Source organism: Pteropus medius, unplaced genomic scaffold (assembly GCF_902729225.1).
Source record: "Pteropus medius unplaced genomic scaffold, Ma_sr-lr_union100, whole genome shotgun sequence".
NCBI lineage: Eukaryota > Metazoa > Chordata > Mammalia > Chiroptera > Pteropodidae > Pteropus > Pteropus medius.
Genome location: NW_024354498.1, coordinates 281,020 through 307,686, shown reverse-complemented (window position 1 = coordinate 307,686; position 26,667 = coordinate 281,020). Strand labels below are relative to the sequence as shown.

Below are 26,667 nucleotides of genomic sequence, written 5' to 3'. Positions count from 1 at the left end.
AACAAACAAACAAAACAGACTCACAGACACAGACAACAGTATGGTGGTTACCGAAGAGGAAGGGGCTTGGGTGAAGAGGGTAAAGGGGATCACATACATGGCGACAGAGGGAGACTACACTTTGGGTGGTGAACACACAATTCAATATACAGATGATGTATTATAGAATCGTACACTTGAGACTTATATAATATTACTAACCAATGTCACCCAATAAATTTAATATAATTTATAAATCATGCTGCTGGAGGGAAAGCAGTAGTAATCTGCCCTTTCTCTTTGGCACAGTGGTTCCCAGCCTTGGGGAACTTTACAAAAATACCGATGCCTGGGTCCCGCTAGGACAGAAAAAAATGTTCAAAATTAGACTGTTTAAGACTGTTTAAGAGATAGGATCTTCTGTGTGTGTGTGCACAACAATCAAAATAACCTAGTGTAAAGGTGTAACACAGCACATGTAACTTTAGGCATAAAAATGTGTATGTAATGGTGCACATGCCAGAGTTTTGGTTTCTGTCTGGTTTTATTTTACTATGTATGTATGTATGTATTTTTTAGGCGAGGCAATCCTTGGTTGACCTCACGGATTGCAAGGATCTTGTCAGCTTACAATCCCTAATTTTTTATTTTATATTTTATTTATTTTTTACCCCTACATCACCTGGTCTTCCTAGGTGGTCTCCCATCCAAGTACTAACCAGGCCCAACCCTGCTTAGCTTCCACGATCAGATGGGATCGGGCTTGTTCAGGGTGGCATGGCCGTAGATGTTTTCTGTCTGGTTTTAATGCACCTGCTTAACAATTAAGAGAGCGAGGAGAGAAAAAAAAAGTGATCTCTAACTCTTCTTCATCTTTGAGCACTCGTTCTAGTAAAGGAAAATGAGGTTTAATGAGAACAGGCCAAAAATAGTAGAAAGCGAAAAATCAGATTGAAAAATTTCAAGTCTGATCTCAAAATGAAGGCTCACTCCTGTGATTTTACTATAACTTCATTCTGATCATTTCAATTTGATATAAATTCTGCTTCATCCTTTTTTCCTCATTGTCGGCCAAAAACATTGGTGTTTCCTTGATACACATGTCTGAATCTGCAGAAATTAAGATTACATATCTGTGCGTTAAAACTGAAAGAGGAAAAGAGTGTGAAGGTTCCTCAAAAAGTTTAAATTGGAACCAACACATGATCCAGCCATCCCACTTCTGGATATTTATCCAAAAGAATTGAAAGCAGAGTCTCAAAGAGATATCTGTGCTCCCATGGTCACTGCAGCATTATTCACAACAGCCAAGAGGTAAAAGCAACTCAAATGTCCATCGATGGATGAATGGTATATACATACACTGGAATATTATTCAGCCTTAAAAAGGAAGGAAATCCTATCATACGCTACATATGTGCATGAACTTTAAGGATATTATGCTAAGTGAAATAAGCCAGTCACAAAAGATAAACACTATATGATTTCATTTATATGAGGTATATAAAGTAGTCCAATTCATAGAAACAGAAAATAAGACAGTGGTTTCCAGGGCCTAGAGGAGGCGGATATATGGAGTGATCATTTAAGGGGTATAGAGTTTTAGTTCTGGAGGTCTTTTTCACATCAATGTGAATATATTTAATATTACTGAACTATACACTTAAAAATGGGTAAGTTGGTAAATTTCACGTTATGTATTTTTTACCAAAAAAACAATCTTGGCTTCAAACATCAGAAACATAATCTGGGTAACTAAAAGAAAGAAAGTTTTGAAAGACTATTTGACCACTCATAGACCCTCTGGGAAGACTGAAGATCCAGACTTCGCCTATAAGAACAAGAAAGCCTGGGAATCAGGAAATTAGGTATTTGTTCCCTTGAAGTTTGAGTTTTGCTTGTTCCTTTGACTGGGAAGCATCCAGTAATAAATCTCAGGTTTGTAAATACCACAAAAAAAGAAAAACAAAAAACTAAGGAAGTGTGAGCTAAAGGAAGTCAAAGGGTTTAGACAGCAGGTGCACTCCATTCTAAATTAGGATGGGAACAGTCCTGCGATTGCAGACTCGGAAACAATGAATGGCAGAGGACCTGACCTTACTCCTAAAAGATATTCCACTGTGATGTAAGGATTTTGATCTAAGTCTGGATCTGTTCTCATCGTAGTAAAAAAAAAAAAAAAAAAAGTCTCCCTCCAAACACCATATGATTTCACTTATATGTAGATTCTAAAGAACAAAATAAATGAACAAACAAAACAGAAATAGGCTCATAGATACAGAGAACAAACTGATGGTTACCAGATAGGAGGGGGTTTGGGGGACTGGGTGAGGAAGGGGAAGGGATTAAGTAGTACAGATCGGTAGTTATAAAACGGTCACGGGGATGTAAAGTACAGCATAGGGAATATAGTCAGTAATATTATAATAACTAGACTAATCGGGAGGATCACTTTGTAAATTATGTAGATGTCTAACCACTATGCTGTTCACCTGAAACTAATATAAAATAAGACTGAATGTCAACTGTAACTGAAAAATTAAAAATAATTAAATAAATGAAAAGAAAAAAATATCTGGAGAAAAAAGTCTCTCTTTGGTGGGAACTAAAAACAAAATGTGATTCATATTGAATTCTTTCCCAAAAGTTACACAAAGGGAAGTAATAGTGCCAACTGTGAGAACTGAAGTGGAAATCTGATCTCAGCCCAACCAGAAACACCAATGGGGACAATAGACAATAACTGTGACTCTGATGAAATTCATTTCTCAGCTGAAGGCACTGGGCCGATGTTTCTCTTGCTCTATTCTTAGTACGAAATCTCACTTTTTCCCTTTCAGGGAAACAGCTCTCTTCAGTTTGAAACAATAGATATTCACACTGCATTCCGTATTTTCTGGGTTCTTGGTGTTGCCTAAAATTCCAAGACCTCCTCTCTTCCCCCACAAGATATGACTGAGATTTCCCCTTCTGCAGGGGGTCACGGCTGTTTTCACAACGTGAGTGTGCAGTGTCGCGGTAAGTGGCACAAATCCACGCAGCAGGAGCAGCGGTGATAAAGTGAGGGAAGATTCAAAAGCTGCATCCTACTCATCTGTTCATCTTCAGTGCTATGCTTGCCATTGACTGGCATTCAGTAAAGGTTTGCTGAATGAATAGGACAAACAAATTGGGTATCTTCATACCCAGCACATCAAAAGGAGCTGAAAGTTTTCAAGTAAAAGTGGTTGTTATATAAGGACTGCTCAATAAATGCTATGGGCACGTGTGGTGGAACAAACTGGATTTCCTAATGACCGTACCCGCTATTGTCTTTCAGGCTGCCTACCAAATATCTACTTTCCAATTCTCTCTTAAATGAAAATCCCAGTGTTTCACTGAGCATATTGTTTCTAGACTAAAAGATTATATTTGTCAGATTCCATCGCAGCTAGGTAAGTTAGATTACTTCAATAAGTAAGCTGAAGTAATGGGTGGAAGTTTTGGGAAGTCTTGGGAGGGAGGTGGCATATGCTCCTTCCTCTCTTCTTCTATTCTGCTGCTCAGAAGAACGATGTGATGGCTGGCGCTCCAGCAGCCATTTGACACCATAAGGATGAGGACCATATCCTAGGGATGGCGGAGTGGAAAGCTGGAAAGAGCCTGGGTCTCTTATGACCATGGTGCTCTTATACCAGCCTTCGATTGCTCTCTTCTAAACTTATTTGAGAAATAAACTTCTGTCCTTTTAGCCACTAGTTTTAGGGTCTCTATTACAGCTGAACCCAAACCTAAATGATACAGTACTGGTCTCAGAAAGTACAGAGTTACGGGAGAGGTCTCAACATACACCCTCTCTCCCCATCCTCTACTTCATAAAGGCATCCTGGCTAAGACTGTTCTCATGATATATTCCTGTATAACTGCAAAGGTAGTTTAACTTGACTGGCAATTTCCTGGCTCCTGACTCCTCTCCCCTGCTCCTAGAAGCCAGCGCAGTGCCACTGTGCTTAGCAAAGACTCCCTTTGGCCCCTCTGCCTCCCTCACTCCTGACTTCTTCTAGGTCTGCCTTCTCCGTATGGCAAAATTATCCAGCACCCCCTTGCAATCTGATGAAACTGATTCAGAGTAAGAAAATGAATGGCTAATACAGTAGTCCCACCTTGTCTGTGGGGGAAATGTTCCAAGACCCCCAGTAGATGCCAGAAATTATGGGTAGTACTGAACCCTACTTTATTATGTTTTTTCATATATATGCAGACCTATGATAAAGTTTAATTTATAAATTAGGTAAAGAGATTAACAATAAAATAGAACAATTTTAACAATGGACTGCAATAAAAGTTATGGTCTCTCTCTCAAAGTATTATACTGTACTAACCCTTCTTGTGATGTGAGATGATACAATGCCTACGTGATATGAGATGAAGTGAGGTGAATGGCGTAGGCATTGTGACATAGCCGTCAGGCTACTAATGACCTTCTGACGATACATCAGAAGGAGGATTATCTGATGATCCTTGATCATCAAGCCATAACAATGTTGATGGCTGGGTGTCAGGAACAGATGATGTCGATGGATAAAGCTTCTCAAAAGGTCAAGGTTTTTTTTGTTTTGTTTTGTTTTTTGCCAAAACTTTTTGGAAGAACATTGTAATCAGCAGTCATTGTCTTTCTAACTTATTAAAATGTTGCTGCAGAGGTTGTAACCCTTTGGTGATCATACAGCTGACATTAATGCTGCGTTCTGAGGATTATATTCCATAATTTTTGTAAAGTAAGGGTTACTTAAACACAAGTACTGATACCACGACAGTCGATCTGATACCTGATATGGCTACTAAGTGACAAATGGGCGGGGGCATACACAGAGTGGACATACTGGACAAAGGGATGATTCACGTCCCGGGCTGGACGGAGCAGATGGTATGAAATTTCATCATGAGACTCAGAATGGTGTGCGATTTAAAACTTATGAATTGGTTTATTTCTGGAACTTTTCGTTTAGTATTTTTGGACTGTGGTCGACTGCGTATAACTGAAACCACAGAAAGAGAAATGGCGGATAAAGAGGGACTGCCACAGTCTTAATCTGGAGAGAAGGGTAGGAGGGCACACATTGGATAATTCAGAATGCATTTGGAACAGGTAGAGAGTGACAGTGAAACATGGCTGTGAAACAACTTGCCCAGGTTACACAGACAGTGAGGCACACACCTGAGACAAGAATCCAGGCCTTCAAGCTCCTGGTTCAGCATTCTTTCCTTCAAGCCACGGGATCAGGTATCCTGGGCAGTCCACTTCAGAATCGCTGTTACCAAGTCCAAAGTCTGATATTCAGATATAACAGGTTATATAGAAATCTATTTTTCAATTAACCATTTTAAGCATACATTTCTGTATAATCAAATACATTCATATTGTTGTGCGACCATCACCACTATCCATCCACAAAACTTTTTATCTTCCCGAACTTAAAGTCTCTCCTTATTAAAAAATTCCCTATGCCCACTCCCTCAGCTCCTGGCAACCACCGTTCTACTTTCTGTCTCTATGAATTTGACTCCTCTAGTCATCTCATACAAGTGGAATCATACAGTATTTGTCCTTTTGTGTCTGGTTTCTTTCAATTAACATAATGTCTTTAAGGTTCATCCATGTTGTAGCATGTGTCAGAGTTTCATTGGTTTTTAAGACTGATGTTTTATTGTGTGGATGTATACAGGAATTGTTTCTAAAGAAAAAATACATACATACACACCTATGTACATATATCTATATGAGCAAAGATACTGAAGGTATCTGATACTGTACAAGGGGTTTGAATTTTGAGTCTACGTTTCATGCAGTGTATCCTTAAGGAGCTATTAGCTTTGCCACATATCAGGTGCCAGTGAAGAGAGAGGATATCATGTGGGCCCATCTTCTAAAAGCTCACAGTTGACCTGGGAGGCAGACACAAGTAGCTTTAATACAATATGATGAACATTATGTCAAAAGAGGCAAAACAGATGACTTCTCCCTAAGAGGCAACAGAATGATTTCACAAAGGTTGACCTTTGACTGGGCCTTTAAAATCAATGAAGATGGGGGTATCTGGACTGGTGACCTCAATAGCAGGGCTAAAACTCTCGCAAGGGGGAGGGGAGCAGGTGTTCCAGTTGCGATGGCTGCAAAACAAATTATCTCAAAACTTGGAGACATAAAAATAACCACCTATTATGTTCATGGATTCCGTGAGTTGTCAATTTTGTCATGGCACAGCAGGGACAGATTGTTGCTATTCCTCTGTCTCAGCTGGAAGACTTGAAGGCTGGCTCAGTCACATGTGATAGTCGATGCCGGCTGTCTGCTAGATAGTAGCTGGCACTGTCAGTGGAACACTTACATGTGGCCTTCCCATGTGACCTGGGCTTCCTCACAGCATGGTATCTGGGTTCTGCGGGTGAGCACAGCGAGACAACCAGATGCAAGCCACGTTACCTTTTATGACTCAACCTCGGAAGTCGTGCAGTGCTGCTTCTGCTGCATCCAATTCGATAGGACGAAGTCACTAATGTCAGCCCATATTCAGAGAGGAGAACCAGTCCCCACTTTTTGGTGGCCAGATTCTACAAGAACATGTAGAACAAGAAACATTGCTGGGACTGCATCTGATCATAGCAGGTTTGGCAATACATGCCCGAAGCTGAAACCACCTTGGCAATGGGACCCTCTTTGGGACAATGGCTGAATCTATGAGTATAATCAGCTATAGCAGTATAAAAAGTGGTAATTTGGACCACCACTCCAGCCCTCTCAATAATGACTAATTTCAGTAGTGACTAGGTGGTAATGACCACATGTGTCCTTCATTTAGGACTGACAAATTCAGACCTTGTAAACTGCTGAGGTTCTTGAGTATAATTTGGTGGGGGCCTGAGAGAGAGAGAGAGAGAGAGAGAGAGAGAGAGAGAGAGAGAGAGAGAGAGAGAGAGAGAGAGAGGAGGGGGAGAGAGAGAGAGAGAGAGAGAGAGAGAGAGAGAGAGAGAGAGAGAGAGAGAGAGAGAGAATATATATGAGTAATTTACTGGACTGCCTACTAATTTGGGTATGGGAGTGTCTGAGCAAATAGATTACAGGAAAGTGACACTTGCAACTCCAAGATGGTGAAGAGGTCACACCTGCTACAACTTCCATATGCTAATTTGTGGGCCTGCCCTCTCCTCATTAGCAGCTCTTTTGAGGACTAAACTCATCTGGTCTCCCCGAAGGATTTAAGAAGTTTGGCCTTTGGAATAACACAACCATTGATTTAAATCTCAACTCTAGACTATGGCCATGCCACCCCGAACAAGCCCAATCCTGTCTGATCTCGGAAGCTAAGCAGGGTCGGGCCTGGTTAGTACTTGGATGGGAGACCACCTAGGAAGACCAGGTGCTGTAGGCGTAAAAAATAAAAAATAAGAGATGGTAAGCTGACAAGGTCCTTGCAATCTGTGAGGTCAACCAAAGGTTGCCTCGCCTAAAAAAATAAAAATAAAAAATAAAATAAATCAATCTCAACTCGACCACTTCCTAGCTGCGTGGCCTTAGATACGATTGTGCCAGACTTAAGTGTCCTCGTCTCGGAATTATTAAAAGGATCAAATGCGATTATTTTGCCCTGCACCTAAAAGGCAGTCACTAAATGTTAGCTCCTTTCGCACTCAAAAATGTTGAATGGATGGGCACTCTCGGACTCCTCCACCCCGCCTCTTCTCCATTTAGCTTTTTTATTTCCCATGAGTCCTTTCTCCCACTCCTCTGATGGCCAATGCTCCAGAAACTTCCCCTGAGCCCTGCAGGCCAGGGGAAGCCCCTAGAAGTTTCACTCCTCCCCTGTTCCCATCACGGTATGAGGAGGAGCTGGGGAGGCAGGAAGGGGCCAGGGGTTTCAGGACTGAGAGAGAAAGAGGAGCTGGCAATCTGCAGGGTACCTGGACTGGTGACCTCAATGGCAGGGCTGAAACTGAGGACGGATGGGTAGAGGCCGAATTATTAGAGCAAGTTAAGTTCTTTTTACTCATTGATGAAACGAATATTGATTGCATCTCACTAGGTCCCAAAGACTATGCAAGAAGTTGAGGATACAGCAGTGAGGAAGAACAAGGTCTCTAATCTTTGCAGAGTTTGGAATTTATATTAGTCATTAGTATGGTGTACATGGAGGATAGTTGGGGGGAAGATGATATATAGACAAACAAAATATAATATAATGATAGCACGACAAAGAAATAAAACTACCTTATGTTGGGTGATCAGAACCCACCCAACCAAAGATCAATTTAGGTCAAGACTTGGATGACAGGGAGCTAAACTTGCAAAGGTCCGGGGCAGGGTGGCTCACCCCCAGCACGACTGTCATTTGGGGCCAGATCATTCTCTGTTGGGAGGCTGCCCTGTGCACTGGAAGAAGTTTAGCAGCAGCATCCCTGGCCTCTGCTCACCAGATGCCAGTAGCACTCATCCTCCCAAGTCAGGACAACCAAAAATGTCTCTAGACCTTGTCAAGTGTCGCCTGAGGGATCGAACCACCTGACTGAGAACCATTGGGCTGAGGCAAGGGCATTCCTGGCAGAAGGAACAAGGACCCCAGCCTGCCTGGCCTCACCAGTTCCAGGTGTCCCTTCTTCTGGATGAATCTTGTCAACTGTGACAAGCGGCAATAGATTTTAGTGAGGAAAGGGATAAACCAGAAGGTGGGAATACTTCCTGGTTCAGCGTTTCAGCTGTGAGCTGCTCTTCTCTACTCACAGCCTGAAACTGGGGCCAGTCTCAGAATATGATAGGACACATAGTCAGGCAGGTACCATGGGTCTGGGCTCTGTGTCACTTCTCTGAAGAGGACTCCCCTCCTCTCTCTCCATCAAACTCAGAAAAGGGCTAAGCAGCCACATGTCTATCACCGAAGACCAGATTTTTAGTTGCTTTTAGCAGTTGTCTTAATTAGAAAAAAATGTAAACAATTCTAATTGTTAATCCTGCAAACTCACCATCTCTAAATATCATCAGCTTCTTAGAAATAGGTTGCTGAAATGAAATAAGCCACAAAGAAAAACAGTTGAGCCAATATCACTTAAACTTCCTAAGTACATTTTGATTACATTTTGAGAAATTCTCTGTCTCATTTCAGAGACTATATACAACACCATACGGGACTGAACGGGGTGTCAGGGCAGAGTTGATAACAGGGCAATGCAGGACACAGAGTCTTTTATTTCTCCATTTTTTAATTGTAATAAAAAATATATAACAAAATTTACCATTTTAACCATTTCCAAGTATACAGTTCAATAGCATTAAGTATATTTACATTGTTATGCAACAGATCTCCAGAACTTTTTCATTGTGCAAATTTGAAACTACCCATTAAATAAGAACTCCCCATCCCCCCTTCTCCCAGATCCTGGCAATCACCATTCTTTCTGTTTCTATGAATTTGACTAATTAGATACCTCATATCAGTGGAATCGCTGTGACTGGATTATTTCACTTAGCATAATGTCCTCAAGGTTCATCCATATTGTAGCATGTGACAGAACTTTTTTTAATTTTGGTTATGGATTTCCTTCCTTTTTAAGGCTGAGTAATACTCTATTACATAGACATATCACATTTTGTTTATCCATTCACCCTTCGATGGACATTTGGGTTGCTTCTACCTCCTGGCTATTGTGAATAATGCTGTTATGAACATGAGCTTGCAAATACAGTCTTTTAAAAAAATCTTTATTGAGACATAATTCACAAACCATATAATTCACCCTTTTAAAGTACACAATTCGATAGTTTTCCATATATTCAGAGTTGTGCAACCATCATAATTTTAGAATATTTTCATCATCCCGAAAAGAAACCCATCAGCGGTCACTCACCCTCCATGCCCTGACTCGTGATGGTCAGTTGTGTGTGTCAACTTGCCTAGACTACAGTCCTCGGTGCTCAAACTCTAATCTAGGTACAGCTGTGAAGGTTACTTTGAGATGTGGTTAAAGTTCATAATCAGTTGACTTTAATGTAAGTTGAAAGGCCTAAGATCAGAACTGAAGTTTCACTGAAGAAATCCTAGTTGTGGACAGCTTCAGCTCATGCTGGAGAGTCTCAGCCTGCCCTTCCTGACAGCCTGCCCTGTGGATTTTGGACTTGCCTAGTTAACAACCACCAAAGCCAATTCCTAGCAAAACCTCTCGATATGTATCTTCTACTTGTTCTATTTTGTCACTTGAACCCTGATTGATACACTCTACTCCACTCCCATCCACCAGTCCTAAGCAACCCTCTAATCTACTTTCTGTCTCTATGGATTTGCCTATCCCGGACATTTCAGATAAATGTATGTGGTCTTACAATATAATACGTGACTGGCTTCTTTCACTTAGCATAATGTTTTCAAGTGTTATCGATTTAGCAAATATCAGTACTTCGTTCCTTCTTACGGCTGAATAATAGTTCACTGTATGAGAATACATTTTGCTTATCTATTCATCTGTTGATGGACGTTTAGTTGTCTCTTCTGTTTGGTTGTTATATAATGATGCAATGGACACTTGTGTACAAGTTTTAATGTAGACCATGATTTCATTTCTCTTGGGTATACACCTAGGAGTGGAATTTCTGGGTTATATCATAATTCTATGCTTAACAAATGTGAGGAACTGCTGGACTGTTTTCTGCACACCCACATCAACATTTGTTATTGTCTAGCTTTTTTATTATAGTCATCCTAGTAGATGTGAAGTGGTGTCTCATTGTGGTTTTCATTTGCATTGCTCAAATGACTCATTATGTTGAACATCTTTTTCATGTGTTTACTGGCCACTTGTATATCTTCCTTGGAAAAAAAGGTCTGTTCAAATCCTTTGCCCAGTTTTAATTGGCTTATTTGTCCTTTTATTGTCGAGTTGTAAGTTCTTTATATATCTGAATATAGTCTCTTATGAGATATATGACTTGTAAATATTTCCTGTACTCAATGGGTTGTCTTTTAACTTTCTTGATAGTATTGTTTATAGCACAAAAGTTTTAAAATTCTGAGGTAGTCCAACTTCTCTAATCTGTTGCTTGTGCTTTTGGTGCTGTATCTAAGAAACCATTGTCCAATCCAAGGTCACGATTTACTCCTATGTTGTCTTCTGAGAGTTCTAGTTTTAGCTCTTGTATTTAGTTTTATGATCCCACACAGTCTTCTAAAAGTCTTACCTATTTGGTAGTGCTTTCCCAGGGAAATATTTATGGCACCATCAAAAAGAAACAATCAGACTATTGTGTTTAAAACAAAATGTGCAATGTGTGCTCTTTAGCATTCTGATCTAGGCTGAGAACAATATCTGAAATGAGCCAGTGCTCTCTCTGTAGGACAAATAAATGCTTTCACAAGTATGTCACTTTTGAATGGAGTGCAGTTTATGACCTATTTACTTATAAACCAGCCCAAACAGCTTGCCTCCATAGCGTGAGGGAAGGAAGAAAGACGCTATTGTGAGAATCAGAAAAAAAAAAAATCCAATCACTAATTTGGTCTAAACAAGGGAGCTTAGAGTTTTCTGTGGCTTTCAAAAACTACTTTCTTTTTGCTTGAGGAAGACAAACAAAAACTGTTTTTTAATGTCTTGTGACCTGGAAATATTTAATGTAAATATAACCATCCTTGTACTTGTTTTTCCTCTAAAGCCGAGGGAAAGATGGCACAACATAAATAAAACAAAAACCATCTCACTATGCTGTTTCCGGGGGGTCGCCGACATTACCCTCGGTGATTTGCTAAAATGATTCATAGGACTTGACATATAGTTGTAATCATGGCTTAGGTTTATTACAGCAAAGGGTACATGACAAGACCAGCAAGGGGGAAAGACACAGGTGGAGTCTGGAGAAACCCATGCACAGGCTTCGAAGGCTCTCTCCTTTCCGGCTTAGGAGGGGACACACTGAGCATGTGCTGTTCCCCAATAGAAAAAAATGCAGCCACATGTACAATGCTTCTGTGTAGGAAAGCCCATTAGAGACTGAGCACCCCAGCTTTTATTGGGGGCTGGTCACAAAGGCATCTACCCAAATTCTGGATTCCCAGGAGGAAATCAGGTGTTTGCTGTAAATCACACCGTTTGCACAATCTATGCGACCTGCTATGTTAACTCTCTTCTGCAGAGGCCGCAGCACTCGCTCAAGCTCTAATTTGAAGTCGACTTAGGAAATGTTCAAATTCGATGTCCAGTGATATTCTGAATTTGTCGTTATTTCAGTGGGTTGAAGCTTACGCTACCTATAAATTTTAAAAAACTGTATTACAACAGTAAATATTATATGGTGGCATGTGTAAACTACGAAGAGATGTTTAAAGGACAGTGACATATCTTATTGTGCAAACGGATGTTAATTTTAATTTAAACATATCTATTCATTAAAGCAGGACCTGCAGGATCTCAATCAGTACTTTTAGCCAGGCCTTTAAATTCCTATTCATATTGGGAAGTAATAAGACATTAAATCTTGTCTATATGCAATAAAGTTAAGGAATGAGCTAGAGGAATACGTCAAGGGGGCTCCAAAAGCCTGACCCCGGGCTCGCTCTTGCTGGACTTGCTGGGGACAGAAGATGTTCCAATGGGAAAACAGTGGTCACACAAAGAGAGCATGAGTTAGGTCCTAAATCAGTACAAGTAAAATCATCCATCCAAAGCCAATGTTCCCTGTTTTACCAGGCCTGCTTCCTTGGATTACTCTCCTTCCTTCTCTAAAAAAGTTAGTGTAGGTCCCCGGCACTGCTCCCAGACACAGACTCAAGAAAGTTTGTGTGGGTGAGTGCCAGCTGGGTGAGGAGGGTGCTCGGGAGTGCAGCTAGACCACGTGCCCTAGCGCCTCAGCCTAGAGGAGCCACCGCCTCAAGGTTATGGGCGAAGCTGCCCGTACTCGCTGCAGCGCACGCTCGGCCTCTTGCTGCTGGGGACGCTGCTCCATGGGCTGATGCCAGCAGCTGCTCCCCGGTGCAGGAACCAACCAGCAACAGGCATTTTGCAACACAGATGTAGCGATTAGGACCAAAGTGGTCAGTGAGGAATTGGACTCTGGGAACGACATCTACAGGAACCCCATCAAGAGGATTCAGATGAGATCAAGCAAATAAAGATGTTCGAAGGATCTGACAAGGACACAGAGTTTATCTACACGGCCCCCTCCTCTGCCACATGGGGGGTTTCACTGGACTTTGGAGGGAAAAAGAACATCTCATTGCAGGAAAGGCCGAGGGGAACGGCAAGTTGTACATCACCCTCTGTGACTTCATCGTGCCTGAGGACACCCTGAGCACCACCCAGAAGAGCCTGAACAGCACGTATCAGATGGGCTGCGAGTGTAAGATCACGTGCTACCCCAGGATCCCCTGCTACATCTCTCTGGGCCAGTGCCTTTGGGTTGACTGGGTCATGCAAAAGAATAGCAACAGGCACCAGGCCAAGTTCTTTGCCTGTATCAAGAGAAGTGACCGGCTCCTGTGGTTGGTACCACAGGGCCCCGCCCCCAAGCACGACTTTCTTGCCATCAAGGGCCCGTAAGCAGGCCAACAACAGCACCCCTGTGGCCAACTGAAAAGCCTCCGAGAGTGTAGACTGGTCCGGCTCTGACATCCCTTCCTGGAAGTAGCATGAATAAAACAGTCATCAAAAAAAAAAGCGTATGTGCACAAAAAAAAGGAAAACCATTGCCTGGGTACATTTGCTTTGTCTTCACATCTAAATTGTAAACTGTATTTCTCATCCCTGCCCACCATAACAGTATATCTATACCATAGACTTAATAAATCTAAGTGGGGGAAGTCAGAGCCCAACCTCCTTTGCTTTCAGATTTGGAAGTCAGAAACACAGGGACACGTGCTCTCAGGTTGGTGGCTATCGAACGAATCCAATGCTTATGAGTATCCTCAAAGGCGCGATTGAAACCAAACTGTAATGCAATTTTGTACTTTAAAGAATTCACCTGGCACACATTTTGCAATCTATACATCAGTGCATTAGGTCAGCACTGTGGGTACACTAAGACGATACCTCCCTGGCCTCGGGAGATTATAGTCTACTAGATATCAGGTGTGAACTAACAAGGATAGAACATGTATGAGGCCATACGAAACCTAGAAAGTGATCCAAGAGTCCAGGAGAAAACATTTTCATGTCTGGAAATTCAGTTCTTCAGAAATGTTAGAGTGATGGTGAATTTGACAGGAGTACAAACACGGTAAAAAGGTTTTTCAAGGGTGCAAGCTTTTCCTAAATCTCACATTCTGCCTAGAAATGAGTAACAAGAACAGAAGTGTCCCAGGGGGAAAACAGCAATCATGCAAAGAAATCTATTAGTAACAAGTTAAGCATCTTTAGGTCAACGGGAGCACAAAGAGCCAGTAACACCAAGTGAGGAGTGGAAAACAGTGCCACATGGTAAGCTCGAGGGGAGGTGCGGAAAGGACGCATATTTTCTTCTACACCCTCACCAACGGAAGCAAGCGGGGTGCATGAAGCAGGGAAGGCCCTGGGAGCACCATGGCCACTTCCGATTCTGAAGGGCCTCTGCAAGACTAAGAATGCACTAAGCAAGTCTCTGCTTTTCTTCCCAGAAACAACCGGACTTCCAATCCCAGGGCACATACCCCGAAACAGATCACGGCCTCCCTCTCTAGCAATGTTGTGAGTGAGGGCTGCTTTCCTGATGAAGGATTCAGAAAATGAATCAGAGGTATGACCTCCAAATGCCATAGATACAAAGATACACCATAACCTTCTAAAACTTTTAAAAGTGGAGAAAAATGTATCATATCGCATTATAGGAAGAGCCCCATTTGACACATGGAACCAAAGTTTACAAAGTAAAAGAGATTTCTATTTTTTAATTTTTTTTCAGGTTTTAAAACCTTTTATTTGCATATTTAAAGAATTGTACATTCCAATAATTAAAATCGTTTGAACAAAAAAAAATGGCACTCTGATTAAACTGCATTTTACAGCCTGCAGGACACTTCGGACCAGCTTGATTTTTACTCCAGGTTTCACTGTCGTCTCACCCAGCTTCTGCCTTCACCAACATGCAAATTCTTCTCCTTCCCAGCCAGCCAGACAGGCGGGTGGGAGAGGCAAGTGCAGCCTTTGTTGTCAGTACTTGGATGAGAAAAGGGGGCAGGACACTCATTTAAACTTGATCCAACCTCTTTGCATCTTACAAAGTTAAACAGCTAAAAGAAGTAAAATAAGAAGGCAATGCTTGTGGAATGTACTGTGCATACTGGCGGTGCGCGCCTTAACACGATTTACCTGCCTGCTTCTCGTGTTCAATCATTTCTTTTGATAGCAGTGGAGTTTTCTCTTGCGTTTCTGTATTCTTCAATTTTGATTTATCCAGATCAAGTGAGTCCGATCTGCTCAGTGGCTGTCATGGAGTGCTCAAAGTAAAAGGGACTTTTAATGTTAACTTCCTTGCTTCTCTTAGAATTTGTTTTTAAACGTTTGTTATTTTTATTTGTGTGTTATCTAGGCACAGGGTTTCGAAAGTCAAAGAGTTTCACTAAGTCTGCTGCAAAACACAGAGGGCTCTCATGTCTTCCTCTCGCCACAAATTTGGGGTCACTAACAAAATCCCAGTACTGTGTCATCTAAGCATTGGAAGGACTCATTATGACTTCACTTTTGAGCGTGGGGAGCAGTCTTTGAATCCTGTATTTCTCTCCATCTTTGCCTTTTACTTTTTCTTCCATCTGTCCTGTCCATTCCCAAGACAGGTCGGCACTGAAGGGAGTCTTCCAAGATGTACCCAAGAGGAGGGAGTGTACAGACTGACTCTGCGAATACCATCTGAAGACTATGTCACAGATTGGAGGCAGACAGGGAGAAGAGTCACTTCCTTCACTAATTTTCTTTAGGCCATTTGGATATGTCATTGATCCATTAGGGAAATGCTTTGATTACACGGACCACTACTGGGCCGGGGTCTGGCACGGCACTTAGGACAAAACTGCTGACCAAGAGGCCTAGGCACCTGATTCTCCACTGCCCAGCACGTGGCCCCTCAGCCACCCTCGGTTCTTCCATCTACTACTATGGTTTCGATTTTGTCCCAAGGAGTGACAAAGGTGATCATATAAGATGGATAAAGATATTCTTTAGTGCTCCTAGTTCCTTTTTTTCCCCACTGAAGCAACTGCTTTTAATTTTTTATATTTTTACTTTTATCAATTATAATTGACATACAACATCATATTAATTTCAGGTGTACAACACAGTAATTAGATATTTCTATAAAAACTGCTTTTAAATCCTGATTTTTGATAAAGTAATCTTTCTTTGGATTCTGATTATTACCTTACCACAGAACAGACCAAAAAAATCACATTTGTCTTTGTCTCTTCAGAGGTGATGAAATCACTCTGCATGGTAGAGAATGTTCCCTCCACAGACCCTAAGGTTATTCATGTATAACTAAGCTGATTAAGTTATAGATAAACTGGGTTGAGGCTCACAGTTTTATTATAAGGAAAAATGTTCATAAGAAACAATAAAAAGTACAAATGTTAAGTAGAGAGCTTTGCCTCAGGACAGAGAAAAACAATACAAGCACACTGAAGTCAGGAATAAGCCAAGGAAGGAGAGATAAAATAGCACTTTAAAAAGGATAAACTATAGCCATGCCACCCTGAACAAGCCAGATCCCATCTGATCTCGGAAGCTAAGCAGGGTCGGGCCTGGTTAGTACTTGGATGGGAGACCACCTAGGAAGACCAGGTGCTGTAGGCGTAAAAACTAAAAAAATAAGGGATTATAAGATGACAAGGTCCTTGCAATCTGTGAGGTCAACCAAAGGTTGCCTCGCTTAAAAGATAAATAAGTAAAAAATAAATAAAAAGGATGAAGAGCTAGAGAAATGCAAGATATTATGATATGCAAATTTTATGTTCCCTACAGTTTGGGACTCATGGAATGCATGCAAAAAAGTGTTAAATGTAAAAAGAAGGCAGCATTGGATACAACCAACCACAAAAGAAAAAGATCATAGTATAAAGGGCAACTGAGTCCCTTACTGTCCTAAATATGGGCCAGGTATCACTAGGAGCTGACTCTGTGACTCCCTCACCCCAACATCCCACTGAGAGGAGTTAAGAGGTTTTAAGGCAACAATTCAATATTGAATAAAGGGTTAAAAGGGGGAAGTGATACCTTATAGTCAGGAGGCAGTCAAATACCTTTTGATTAATGATCCCCAGAGCATGCTGTGGTATGGGCTATTTCTTCATCTTCTCTAGATTATGCAATCTCAAGAATGAGGAAACTCGTGGAACCTCTACTTTCTGGAAGTGATATAGGAATCCAAGCCAATGGGAAAGGCCTGAAATAATAACAGCATATTTATAATGATATAATTTAGGTACAGCTTTAATATATTGAAATGATTGGTACAGTAACACAAACGTCAGCATAAAAGGAAATAAAAGACTTCTGGGTCACTAATGGGATTATTCTAGGGAAATCTGCTCATTAATCTAGTAACAATGCTGACACTGTTCCTGCCATTTTGAATCTATCGAATGCATTTAACATTAGCATGTACATGTTCCATTTGTGAATTGCTATTTTATCAATTCTGGAAGGTCAACAATAAGGAATTAAACTGATGCTATAAGAATACAAAGATGACTTTAATTTCCAAATCTGACTAAAATTTGGAAAGTCTCCATTCTGTTTTACATACTGTTCCCCCATCACCTTTCCTGGCTGGCTGACAAGTCAAAAGAGTCTCTTGCTGTTCCCACCAGCACTGGGAATATGGAGTTCAATGAGCTGTGCATTCAGAGGGCACAAAAGTGAATACAAGGCCTACATACAGAGAACGAACACGCACAAGCACACAGCATTTCTCCACTGGCAGGGGACAGAGCCTACTTCATTATGCATCTCCTACTGGCATTCAAGAACCGAAGGCTCTGTACAAGCTGGCAGGCAACAGTACCCAAGGGAGTCCGTCACTATTTTCTTTTGTATGTCTTCTGATCATTGTCAGGTAGACTATTACTTACAGGTTTTGTTCCTTGTGCTGGCTATCACCTCCAGAGCCACTCTTCTAGACTCGACTCTGTTTTGGGGCAGAGACTCTGTAGATTGCCAGCTGATAGCGCCCTAAGAAGAGTCAATGGTTCACACACACACACACACACACACACACCTGCGCTTTGCATACGCACATGTACACTTAGAGACAAACACCACACACATGCATATACATGTACAGAGACATACCATATACATACCACACATACCCCACACAAATGTATACTCAGAGTCACACACCACACATATACACACACACACACACATACATCCCACAAGCACCAGATACCCTTAAAGTATCACTTCATAATATCAGGGGAAAAAAAGCAGGATAACTTTTTTTAATTCGGAATTTTTATTAAGTATATAAATAGCAACGTGAGAACAAGGAGTTCTAAGGCTTGTACATTATCTCCAGGTGAGAGGATTTCAGATTAGTCCCCTTGTAGTCTGACATCGCCCAAGATAACAAAGAGGCCTAGTATAGTTTTTCCTGAAGAAGAAAGCCAGTTTACAACATTCAATACTGACTTCTCTGCCATTTTTCTGTAGAAATACTGGTTTGTTGTATGGTGTTTCCAATGTTTTCCTATAACTAAAAGAAAAAGAAAAACATAAGTAATCTGTGCCAGAAAAAAATAAAAATGACTCTAAAATTTTGCATTTCGAAAATTCTTTAGGTTTAAATAGAGAAACCATATCAAACGTTTACATTACCATTATGTGACCCTGAGGATCAGAAGGAGCCACAGAAAAATATAATTATTCCCATTTTATAGATGGGCAACTAAACACCAGGAAGGTTTTGTGTTTCATCAATACTACATTCACATTCTCAAATGGCTATGTATCTGAGCATAATTTAACAGATGGATGGATGAATAAATAAAAAATAAATGCCTAAATGGCACAGCACACACATCACATCTCATCTCTTCTGAAAACAAAAGAACTACGTTTCCATTCGTCTGTTGGAGGAGGATACGATTATATCCTTGTCAGTCTGATGTATACCTTTCCTCACATCGCCCCATCATTCTTTTCTGGAATGGGACACAGAAATCTAAAGACACACTAAAGACAAACCAGCTCCTCTCCGCATTGCTTTTTTCCAAATATGTAATTAATCTACTTAGCAATTAGAGGTTTACAAATACTTTATGGGCCAGTGACTGATTACTCATTTGATCTTTTAAGATAAAACCAAAAATTCTTAAACATTTAAACCGGTAGCTTACCTTTTCTGTCTCAGTTTATTAATCTGCCTGGGACTTCTCTAAGAATTCAACAGATTTACTGCATTGTTAAAAGCTACAAACTGGAAACAACCTATATTAACTAGGGTTCAATAGATCATGGTAGTCCATACTAGGAAATTATTATGCAAGATAATGAGATAGATCTGTAAATGCCAACAGGGAAAGATGTACACAATATATTAAGTGGAAAAAAAGCACATTCATTCATTCATTCACTCAACATAGTTAAACACAGCACTGTCTATGAAGTTTTCTTACCAAAAAATTGAACCTAAATCTGATTAAGCCTTCAGATCCAACTATCAGCTTATGAGAATCGCAGGGAAGAGAAGAACCAAGAGATAAACAGAATGACACTAAATGGATGCACTCAGCCACGCCCACAATTGGGAAATTCTAAAGGGCAAATGAGCCCAGGTTTCCAACAAATAAATGGTAAGAGAAAAATGAAGAAGGAACGATTATAGTTTAAAAGGGACTTAGGAAACCTATTGGTCGAATGCAATAGGTAGATCTTATTTAGATCCTGATTCAAACGAATCAACTGTAAAAAGTTATTAATGAGACAATCAGGTAAATCTGCATACTATCTTGATATTACATGATATTAAAGATTTAGTGTTAATTTCTTTAGGTGTAATTGCAAAATTTGCATTTACAATTATAATATGTGCCTTCATGGAGCTTTCAGGGTACTTGCAAAATAATACAAGGAATATAATCTTATCCTGTCAAAAAAACAGAAGCACATATGGATGCATGCATATTTACACACAGACAAAAAAAGTGTGGAATGATACACTAAACTACTAACAGAAATTACCTCTGGGAAAGGAATAGAGGACAAGACAGGCTTTAAAAATATCTAAAAAATTTTCTTTACAACTAATATGCATCACTTGCATAATTAAAAATACATCTCCAATAAAGAGCTAAAAAATAAAGAATGAAATCAAGATTGTATATACCATAAGTTGAATTCTGGCCCAGACTATTTCTGAAAAATAAAATGGATATTTACATAGCTTCCCTTTATTCCATGTCTCATTGTCCCTGTAGAGAAAGATAACCATATTCAATGAGTGTAAAGTCTCTGGAGGACATGTGTGGCTTCCTTGCTGCTCACCCTCTAGTCTCTAATAGCGCACTGGATGCACATCTGGCCCCACTTGCCAGAGATGCCGATTCTTGGGTGGGGCTTAGGCCTCTGCATTTTAACAAGATCCCCAGGTAATTTGTTTGTATAACAATATTTGAGAACTACTGACTTAGCGTTACTATATGAAGGGGCAGAATGTGAAAGAGGATCTGGATTTGTTTTCTGTAGCCCCTAACACAGGATCAGGACCATTGTGTAGGACTTACAAAGAGACATACTTTTGCTTTAGTATAAGAAATAGCTTCCTAAAAATAAGAACTGTCCAAAGATGACTGCCTTGTGGGGTGAGTTTTCTATCAGTGGAGATGAAAAGTGGGAGCACAGAGGGCTACAGGGGATTTATGCTTGAGGCTGGGAGTTGAGCCAGATGACCCCCTCTCAAATTCTAAGATTATATGACTCTCTGGATCTCCCAAAATATGAAGACAGCTTGAAAAAGAAAAACTTCAAACCCAGGGCTTTCATGAATTTTAAATAGAAGCTAAGATTTACAATAAATGTAACAATGATATAAAAAAATTTTTATTATAAAAGAAAATTTATATTCATTGTAAAAAATTAAAAATATAGAAAGTTATATTAAAAAACAAAAATCATCCATAATTCTATTATAAAAAGATATATACAAAAGTCCCTCTGATCTGCAGGGGATATGTTCCATGACCCACAGTGGATGTCTGAAACCATGGATAGTACCAAAGTCCATACACACTATGTTTTTTCCTAGACATGCATACTTATGACAAAATTTAACTTATAAATTAGGCACAATAAGAGACTAGCAACAATAACTAACAATAAAATAGAAAAATTATCACAATATACTGTAATAAAAGTTATGTGACCCTGGTCTCTCAAAGTATCTTATTGTAGTATAGGTACATTGTAGATACGCTAGACAAAGGGATGATTCACATCCTGGGTGGGACAGAGCAGGACGGCACGAGATTTAGTCATGCTACTCAGAACAGTGTGCAATTTAAAACTTGTAAACTGTTTATTTCTGGAATTTTCCATTTAATATTTTTGGATCACGGTTGACCACAAGTAACTGAAACCATGGAAAGTGAAACTATGGATAAGGGGGTACTACTTATTTTGTTCTTTTTCCTGGCCTTTATCTTCTCTAAAAATATATCATACTATTCTTTTCCTCTTCCATTTAACAATAATTGTGCACATGTTCCCATGCAATTAAATATTACTGAAACATAATAATATTCCTTTTATGGACATACCATAATTAAGTCGTTTTCCTGTAGCCAAATATTTAGATTGTTTCCAAATTCAATTTAATCTATTTGTCAGGAAATCACAAGTGCTGCTATACAATTTTTAATATATATAAAATAATATTAATATAACTAGTGTTTTTGTACTTAGCAGGTATTCAATGAGTAAATATTAAACAGAGTTCAAAACAGTGGTTATAAGGATGCTCAATGAACTTAGGGGAAGAGTAGCAGATGAACTTAGTGAGAACTTTAACTAAGAGATAGAAAACATAAAAACGGAGATACAAAACATAAAAAAGAACCAGTCAAAAATGAAGACTATAATAACTGAAATGAAGAATACATTATAGGGAATCAACAGATTAGATGAAGCAGAGGACTGAAATCAGCGATTTAGAAGATAAGACAGCAGAAAACACCTAATCAGAACAGCAACAACAAAAAAAATCCAAAAAAGTGAGGATAGTTTAAGGGTCCTCTGGGACAACATCAAGCAAACCAACATTTGCATCATAGGGATACGAGAAGGAGAAGAGAGAGAGAGCAAGAAATTGAAAACCTATTTGAAAAAATACTGACTGAAAAGTTCCCTAATCTGGTGAAAAATAGACATACAACACCAGGAAGTGCAGAGAGTCCAAACAAGATGAAGCCAAAGAGGCGCACACTAAGACACATCATAATTAAAAGTGCCAAAGGTTAAAAACAAAGAATCTTAAAAGCAGCAAGAGAAAAGCAGTTAGGAGCTCTCATAAGACTGTCAGCCTATTTCTCTACAGAAACTTTTTAGGCCAGAAGGTCTTGGTATGAAATAGTCAAAGTGATGAAAAGCAAGGACCTACAACCAAGATTGCTCTACCCAGTAAAGCTATCATGTAGAATTGAAAGAGCTTCCCAGATAAGAAAAAGCTAAAGAAATTCATCACCACTAAGCCAGAATCACAGGAAATGTTGGAAGGACTTCTTTAAGAAGAGAAAAAGAGGGGAAAAAAGAGAAAAAAAAATATGAATAAAATGGCAATAACTACATATCTATCGACAAGTATTTCAAATGTAAATGGATTAAATGCTCCCATCAAAAGATGGGGTGGCTGAATGGATAGAAATATACTGCCTACAAGAGACTCACTTCGGATTGAAAGACACATAGAATGAAAGTAAAGGGACGGAAAAAAGAGGTTTCGTGGAAATGGAAACACACAAAAAAGGCTAGGGTACCATTATTTATGCCAGACAAAATAGACTTTAAAACAAAGGCTAGAACAAGAGACAAAGAAGGACCCAGTTATCCCACTTCAGGGTATTTACCTGAAGAAACTCAAAACACTACTTTGAAAGGACACATGCATCCATATGTTCATTGCAGCATAATTTACAACAGTCAAGATATGGAGGCAACCTGGGTGTCCATCAACGGATGAATGGATAAAGAGGTGGCATTTATATACAATGAGATATTACTCAGCCACAAATAAACAAACAAATAAATAAATAAATCCTGCCATCTGCAACAACATGAATGGACCTAGAGGGTGTTGAGCTGAGTGTAGTAAGTCAGAGAAAGACAAATGTCATATGAGTTCACTTAGATGTGGAACCTAAAGAACAAAATAAAGGAACGAACAAAACAGAAACAGATTCATAGACACAGAGAACATTTTGATGGTTGCCAGATGGGAGGAGGATTGAGGCTAGGTGACAAAAGAGAAGGGATTAAAAAGTACAAATGGTAGTTACAAAATAGTTATGGTGATGTAAAGTATAGCATAAAGAATATAGTCAATAATATTGTAATAACCGTGTATGGTGTCAGGTGGGTACTAGATTTATCAGGGTGATCACTCTGTAAGTTATAGAAATGTCTAACCACTATGTTGTATACCTGAAACTAATATAATGTCACATGTCGACTGCAAGTAAAAATAACATCAACAAATGCTTACTGAATGACTATTAGATGAACATAAGTATGCTCACTATACTGAAGTGTTCTTTAAAAATAATAAACCTAAGAAATAATTGCATTTTTCAACTGTCTGAAATAGTTTTGTAGACAAATAACAACTGTCAGGTTCTAGCTTGTCTAAAAGACCCAGGTACACCTCAGGAACAAACACAATTATATAAGTCATGGCACCTGAGCCCAGAAATTAAAAATGGAATGAAATATCATCCTGACTCTTATGTTTCCATATAAAGTTGAAACTGCTATAATTAATTATTTTTAATTAATCTATAATTAAATTAAAGACAATGCATTTCAGCTGGTGCTAACAATGATAAAAGTAACCACAGAATTTTCCTGTTCTTTACCTGATTAAAATGGGCAGAGCATGGAGTATTCTACTTATTTCCGGGTGAATTCTTCACATTTCCTGGCTTATAAAACAAAAAGTAAGATTATTAATACAGTTTGAAAAGAAATAATGAAACATCTAAAGAAATAGTAGAACACCTCAAAGTGCCAATCCTCAGTATTTGGCTGAATACAAACATTCAATATTATTAGGCAGAATGACATATTTCTCAGAAAACTTAAGGAATTACTAAGGTTCCCTGCTGTAGAGTGACTTATGCACAGAGAGCAGGAAATAAAGCTCCATGAATTCTCACTATACAGATTCAGCCAAACAGCTGATTCTATTTAAAAATTCAAATCAATAGTGAAAAGATTTCTTTACTACTTCATGCCATGGTCATTGTTAAAGGTTTGACAGCTATGGAGATACTTCCTGTAGGTACTCTGCTCTGGGTATCATCTACCATAGGGGCCAAATCGCAAAACATGTTTATCCTGAAAGAGGCTATAATCGAACCACACCCATTCTGCCTGGCTGCCATCTGGGAACGTATAGTTAGGACATGTCATCCACGAGAAGAGATGTAGGAAAGTTTCTAGTGGGGAAAGTCCATGTACTAAATGGACTTTCTTTCTTTCCTTTATGTTTTTAAGACTTTAATTCTGAAAACATGTTAGTAAGACCTGATGTACATCAAAGATCTGGGCTCCTATGAGATAGCAATCTGAAAAACACAAGGCTGCAGTTAAGCGAGCAATGAGGCTGTGATTCTGTGGTCTAGACTTGGTATAGGTTCTCTTGGTGGCCGTCTCTCAGCTATCCATGGGTAAAGGAGGGAAAAAGTGAGAAAGCAGGAACATGTGACTAACCCTGTAATCTCAAAGCATGGTTTCTAGGCAACTTCGGGCTTACTGGAGTAGTTGAAACCTAGTCTCTAAGCATGGAGATCACACATTCTGGCTTGCCCAAATTATACTGGTTTATACCCAATGTCCCAGCATAATTAATAGTGCCCCCTTTCACTTTCTCTAGAGTACCGTAGGTTGGATGATAAGTTATATGGTCACCCTATCTACAGACCATATCCACTTGACAATGGAGTCCCAGAGAACAAGGCCATACACATTGCTTATGGATCATCATACAATACCCAGGTCTACTTGTTACTCTGAACAGAGCTCTACAGGACCCAGTGCCTGTGCATCTTACTCTATTCCTCCAGAGTGACTTTCACACATACACACACACAGCCCCAGAGGCCTTCTTTCTGTTGCTCTTCCAGCTTGCCAAGATCTTCCCTGGGATGAGACCTTTGCAAAATGTATCCCTTGACCTAGAATGAACAATTCCAAGGTTTGCCTGGCTAAATGCTATTCGCCCTTTAGATCAAGGCTTTCCCCTGTCCACTGCCCTTAGATTTAGATAAGAACATTTTATTCACATTCATAGTACCCGTGAGCTTCCTGACTTGTATAAATCTTTTATTCATATTTGAATCCTTCATAATATATAAGCTTCATGAGGACACAATATCCCCAGGACCTCCTAACACACAGTATTCAAACATTTGTTGAATAAATCAATGGAATGGGGGAGAACCTAGAGATCTGATGAGTATTAAAAAAGTTTGGGGATGTAATTAATGAAGAGCAAGAAGAGTTAAAAAAGGATTATTGGAAGTAAGTGAGATAACCATTTCCGACAATTGGATCTGTCATAAAAACTATGTGATTCTCTACCTAGTTAAATATACTTAGGTCTGAATTATCTTAACATAATATTTGCCAAGTACTTCTAGTGATATCTTTATATATTCTATCTATACTTGCCAGCATCTCAATCTCAAAAACATAAGATGCCAATTTATAAGCTCCTTTATCTTTTGGACATTAAGAAAACGAACACATAAAAACATTCATCTGGTTGAGGAAAACAACTCTGTTGCTTAGGAAATTTTCTTGTCTGGTGACAGATCACTTACAGTACAACAAAACATGGCAGTCGACTATCTCACTAAAGAAATATTGAGCCCATCCACCCTATTACAAATCAGATCTCTCTTGGCACAAAGCTCTATGAGCTCAGAAAAAAGAACATTCTGACTTCAAAAGGCAGTTTGTGATTTAGCACAAGCCAGAAATTAATTTTTTTTGCATTTTCAAACAATTTTATTTAATATAATTTATAACTCAATAATTCTCCTTATAATCTAATTTTAACACATATTGGGTTTCATTGCTTTTTAGTATATCAATACATTTTATTTAACCCAACATATCTAAACTATTATTTCAACATATAATCAATATAAAAATGAGATAGTTTACATTCTTTTTATTTCTACTATGTCTTCCAAATTTGGTGTGAATTTATCCTTACAGCACTTCAGTTCAGACCAGCTATATTTCAAGTACTCAATAGCTGTGGCTGCCATATTGGACTACAAACGGCTAGAGCAATAAGCTAAACAGCACTGTGATGCTTAGTTTTATGTGTCAACTTGGCTAGGCTATAGTAGAAAATTTATTTTCTTGCCATGTCCACAAACATGAACAATAAATTCTATTAGCAAAATTGAAATATTTGTTTTAATCAAAACATTTTTTTCTAATTAGTATGCACTACCATGTGAAAGGGGGATTTCCAGCCAAACCTTT

General features: G+C 39.4%; 1 protein-coding gene, 1 non-coding gene and 3 pseudogenes across 2 annotated transcripts in view; 3 read left to right on the top strand and 2 right to left on the bottom strand.

Annotated features, from left to right (window-relative positions):
- Positions 1–649: 649 nt before the first annotated feature.
- On the bottom strand, positions 650–768 carry LOC120594357 (uncharacterized; annotated as a pseudogene).
- Positions 769–7,269: 6,501 nt separating this feature from the next.
- LOC120594359 (uncharacterized) lies at positions 7,270–7,388 on the top strand (annotated as a pseudogene).
- A 5,481-nt stretch (positions 7,389–12,869) lies between these two features.
- On the top strand, positions 12,870–13,564 carry LOC120594279 (metalloproteinase inhibitor 2-like; annotated as a pseudogene).
- Positions 13,565–16,630: 3,066 nt separating this feature from the next.
- Positions 16,631–16,749, top strand: LOC120594338 (5S ribosomal RNA). The gene has a single exon (XR_005650550.1). It is a non-coding gene; the product is annotated as a 5S ribosomal RNA (ribosomal RNA).
- Positions 16,750–18,389: 1,640 nt separating this feature from the next.
- Positions 18,390–26,667, bottom strand: part of APOO (apolipoprotein O) — a 29,510-nt gene continuing 21,232 nt past the window's right edge. The window contains exons 5-6 of the mRNA XM_039852258.1: positions 24,024–24,089; positions 18,390–18,652 (exon numbers count right to left, since the gene is read on the bottom strand). Of these exons, the coding sequence (XP_039708192.1) occupies positions 24,054–24,089 (36 nt within the window). The 3' untranslated portion in view covers positions 18,390–18,652; positions 24,024–24,053. The remainder of the gene's footprint in view (positions 18,653–24,023; positions 24,090–26,667) is intronic.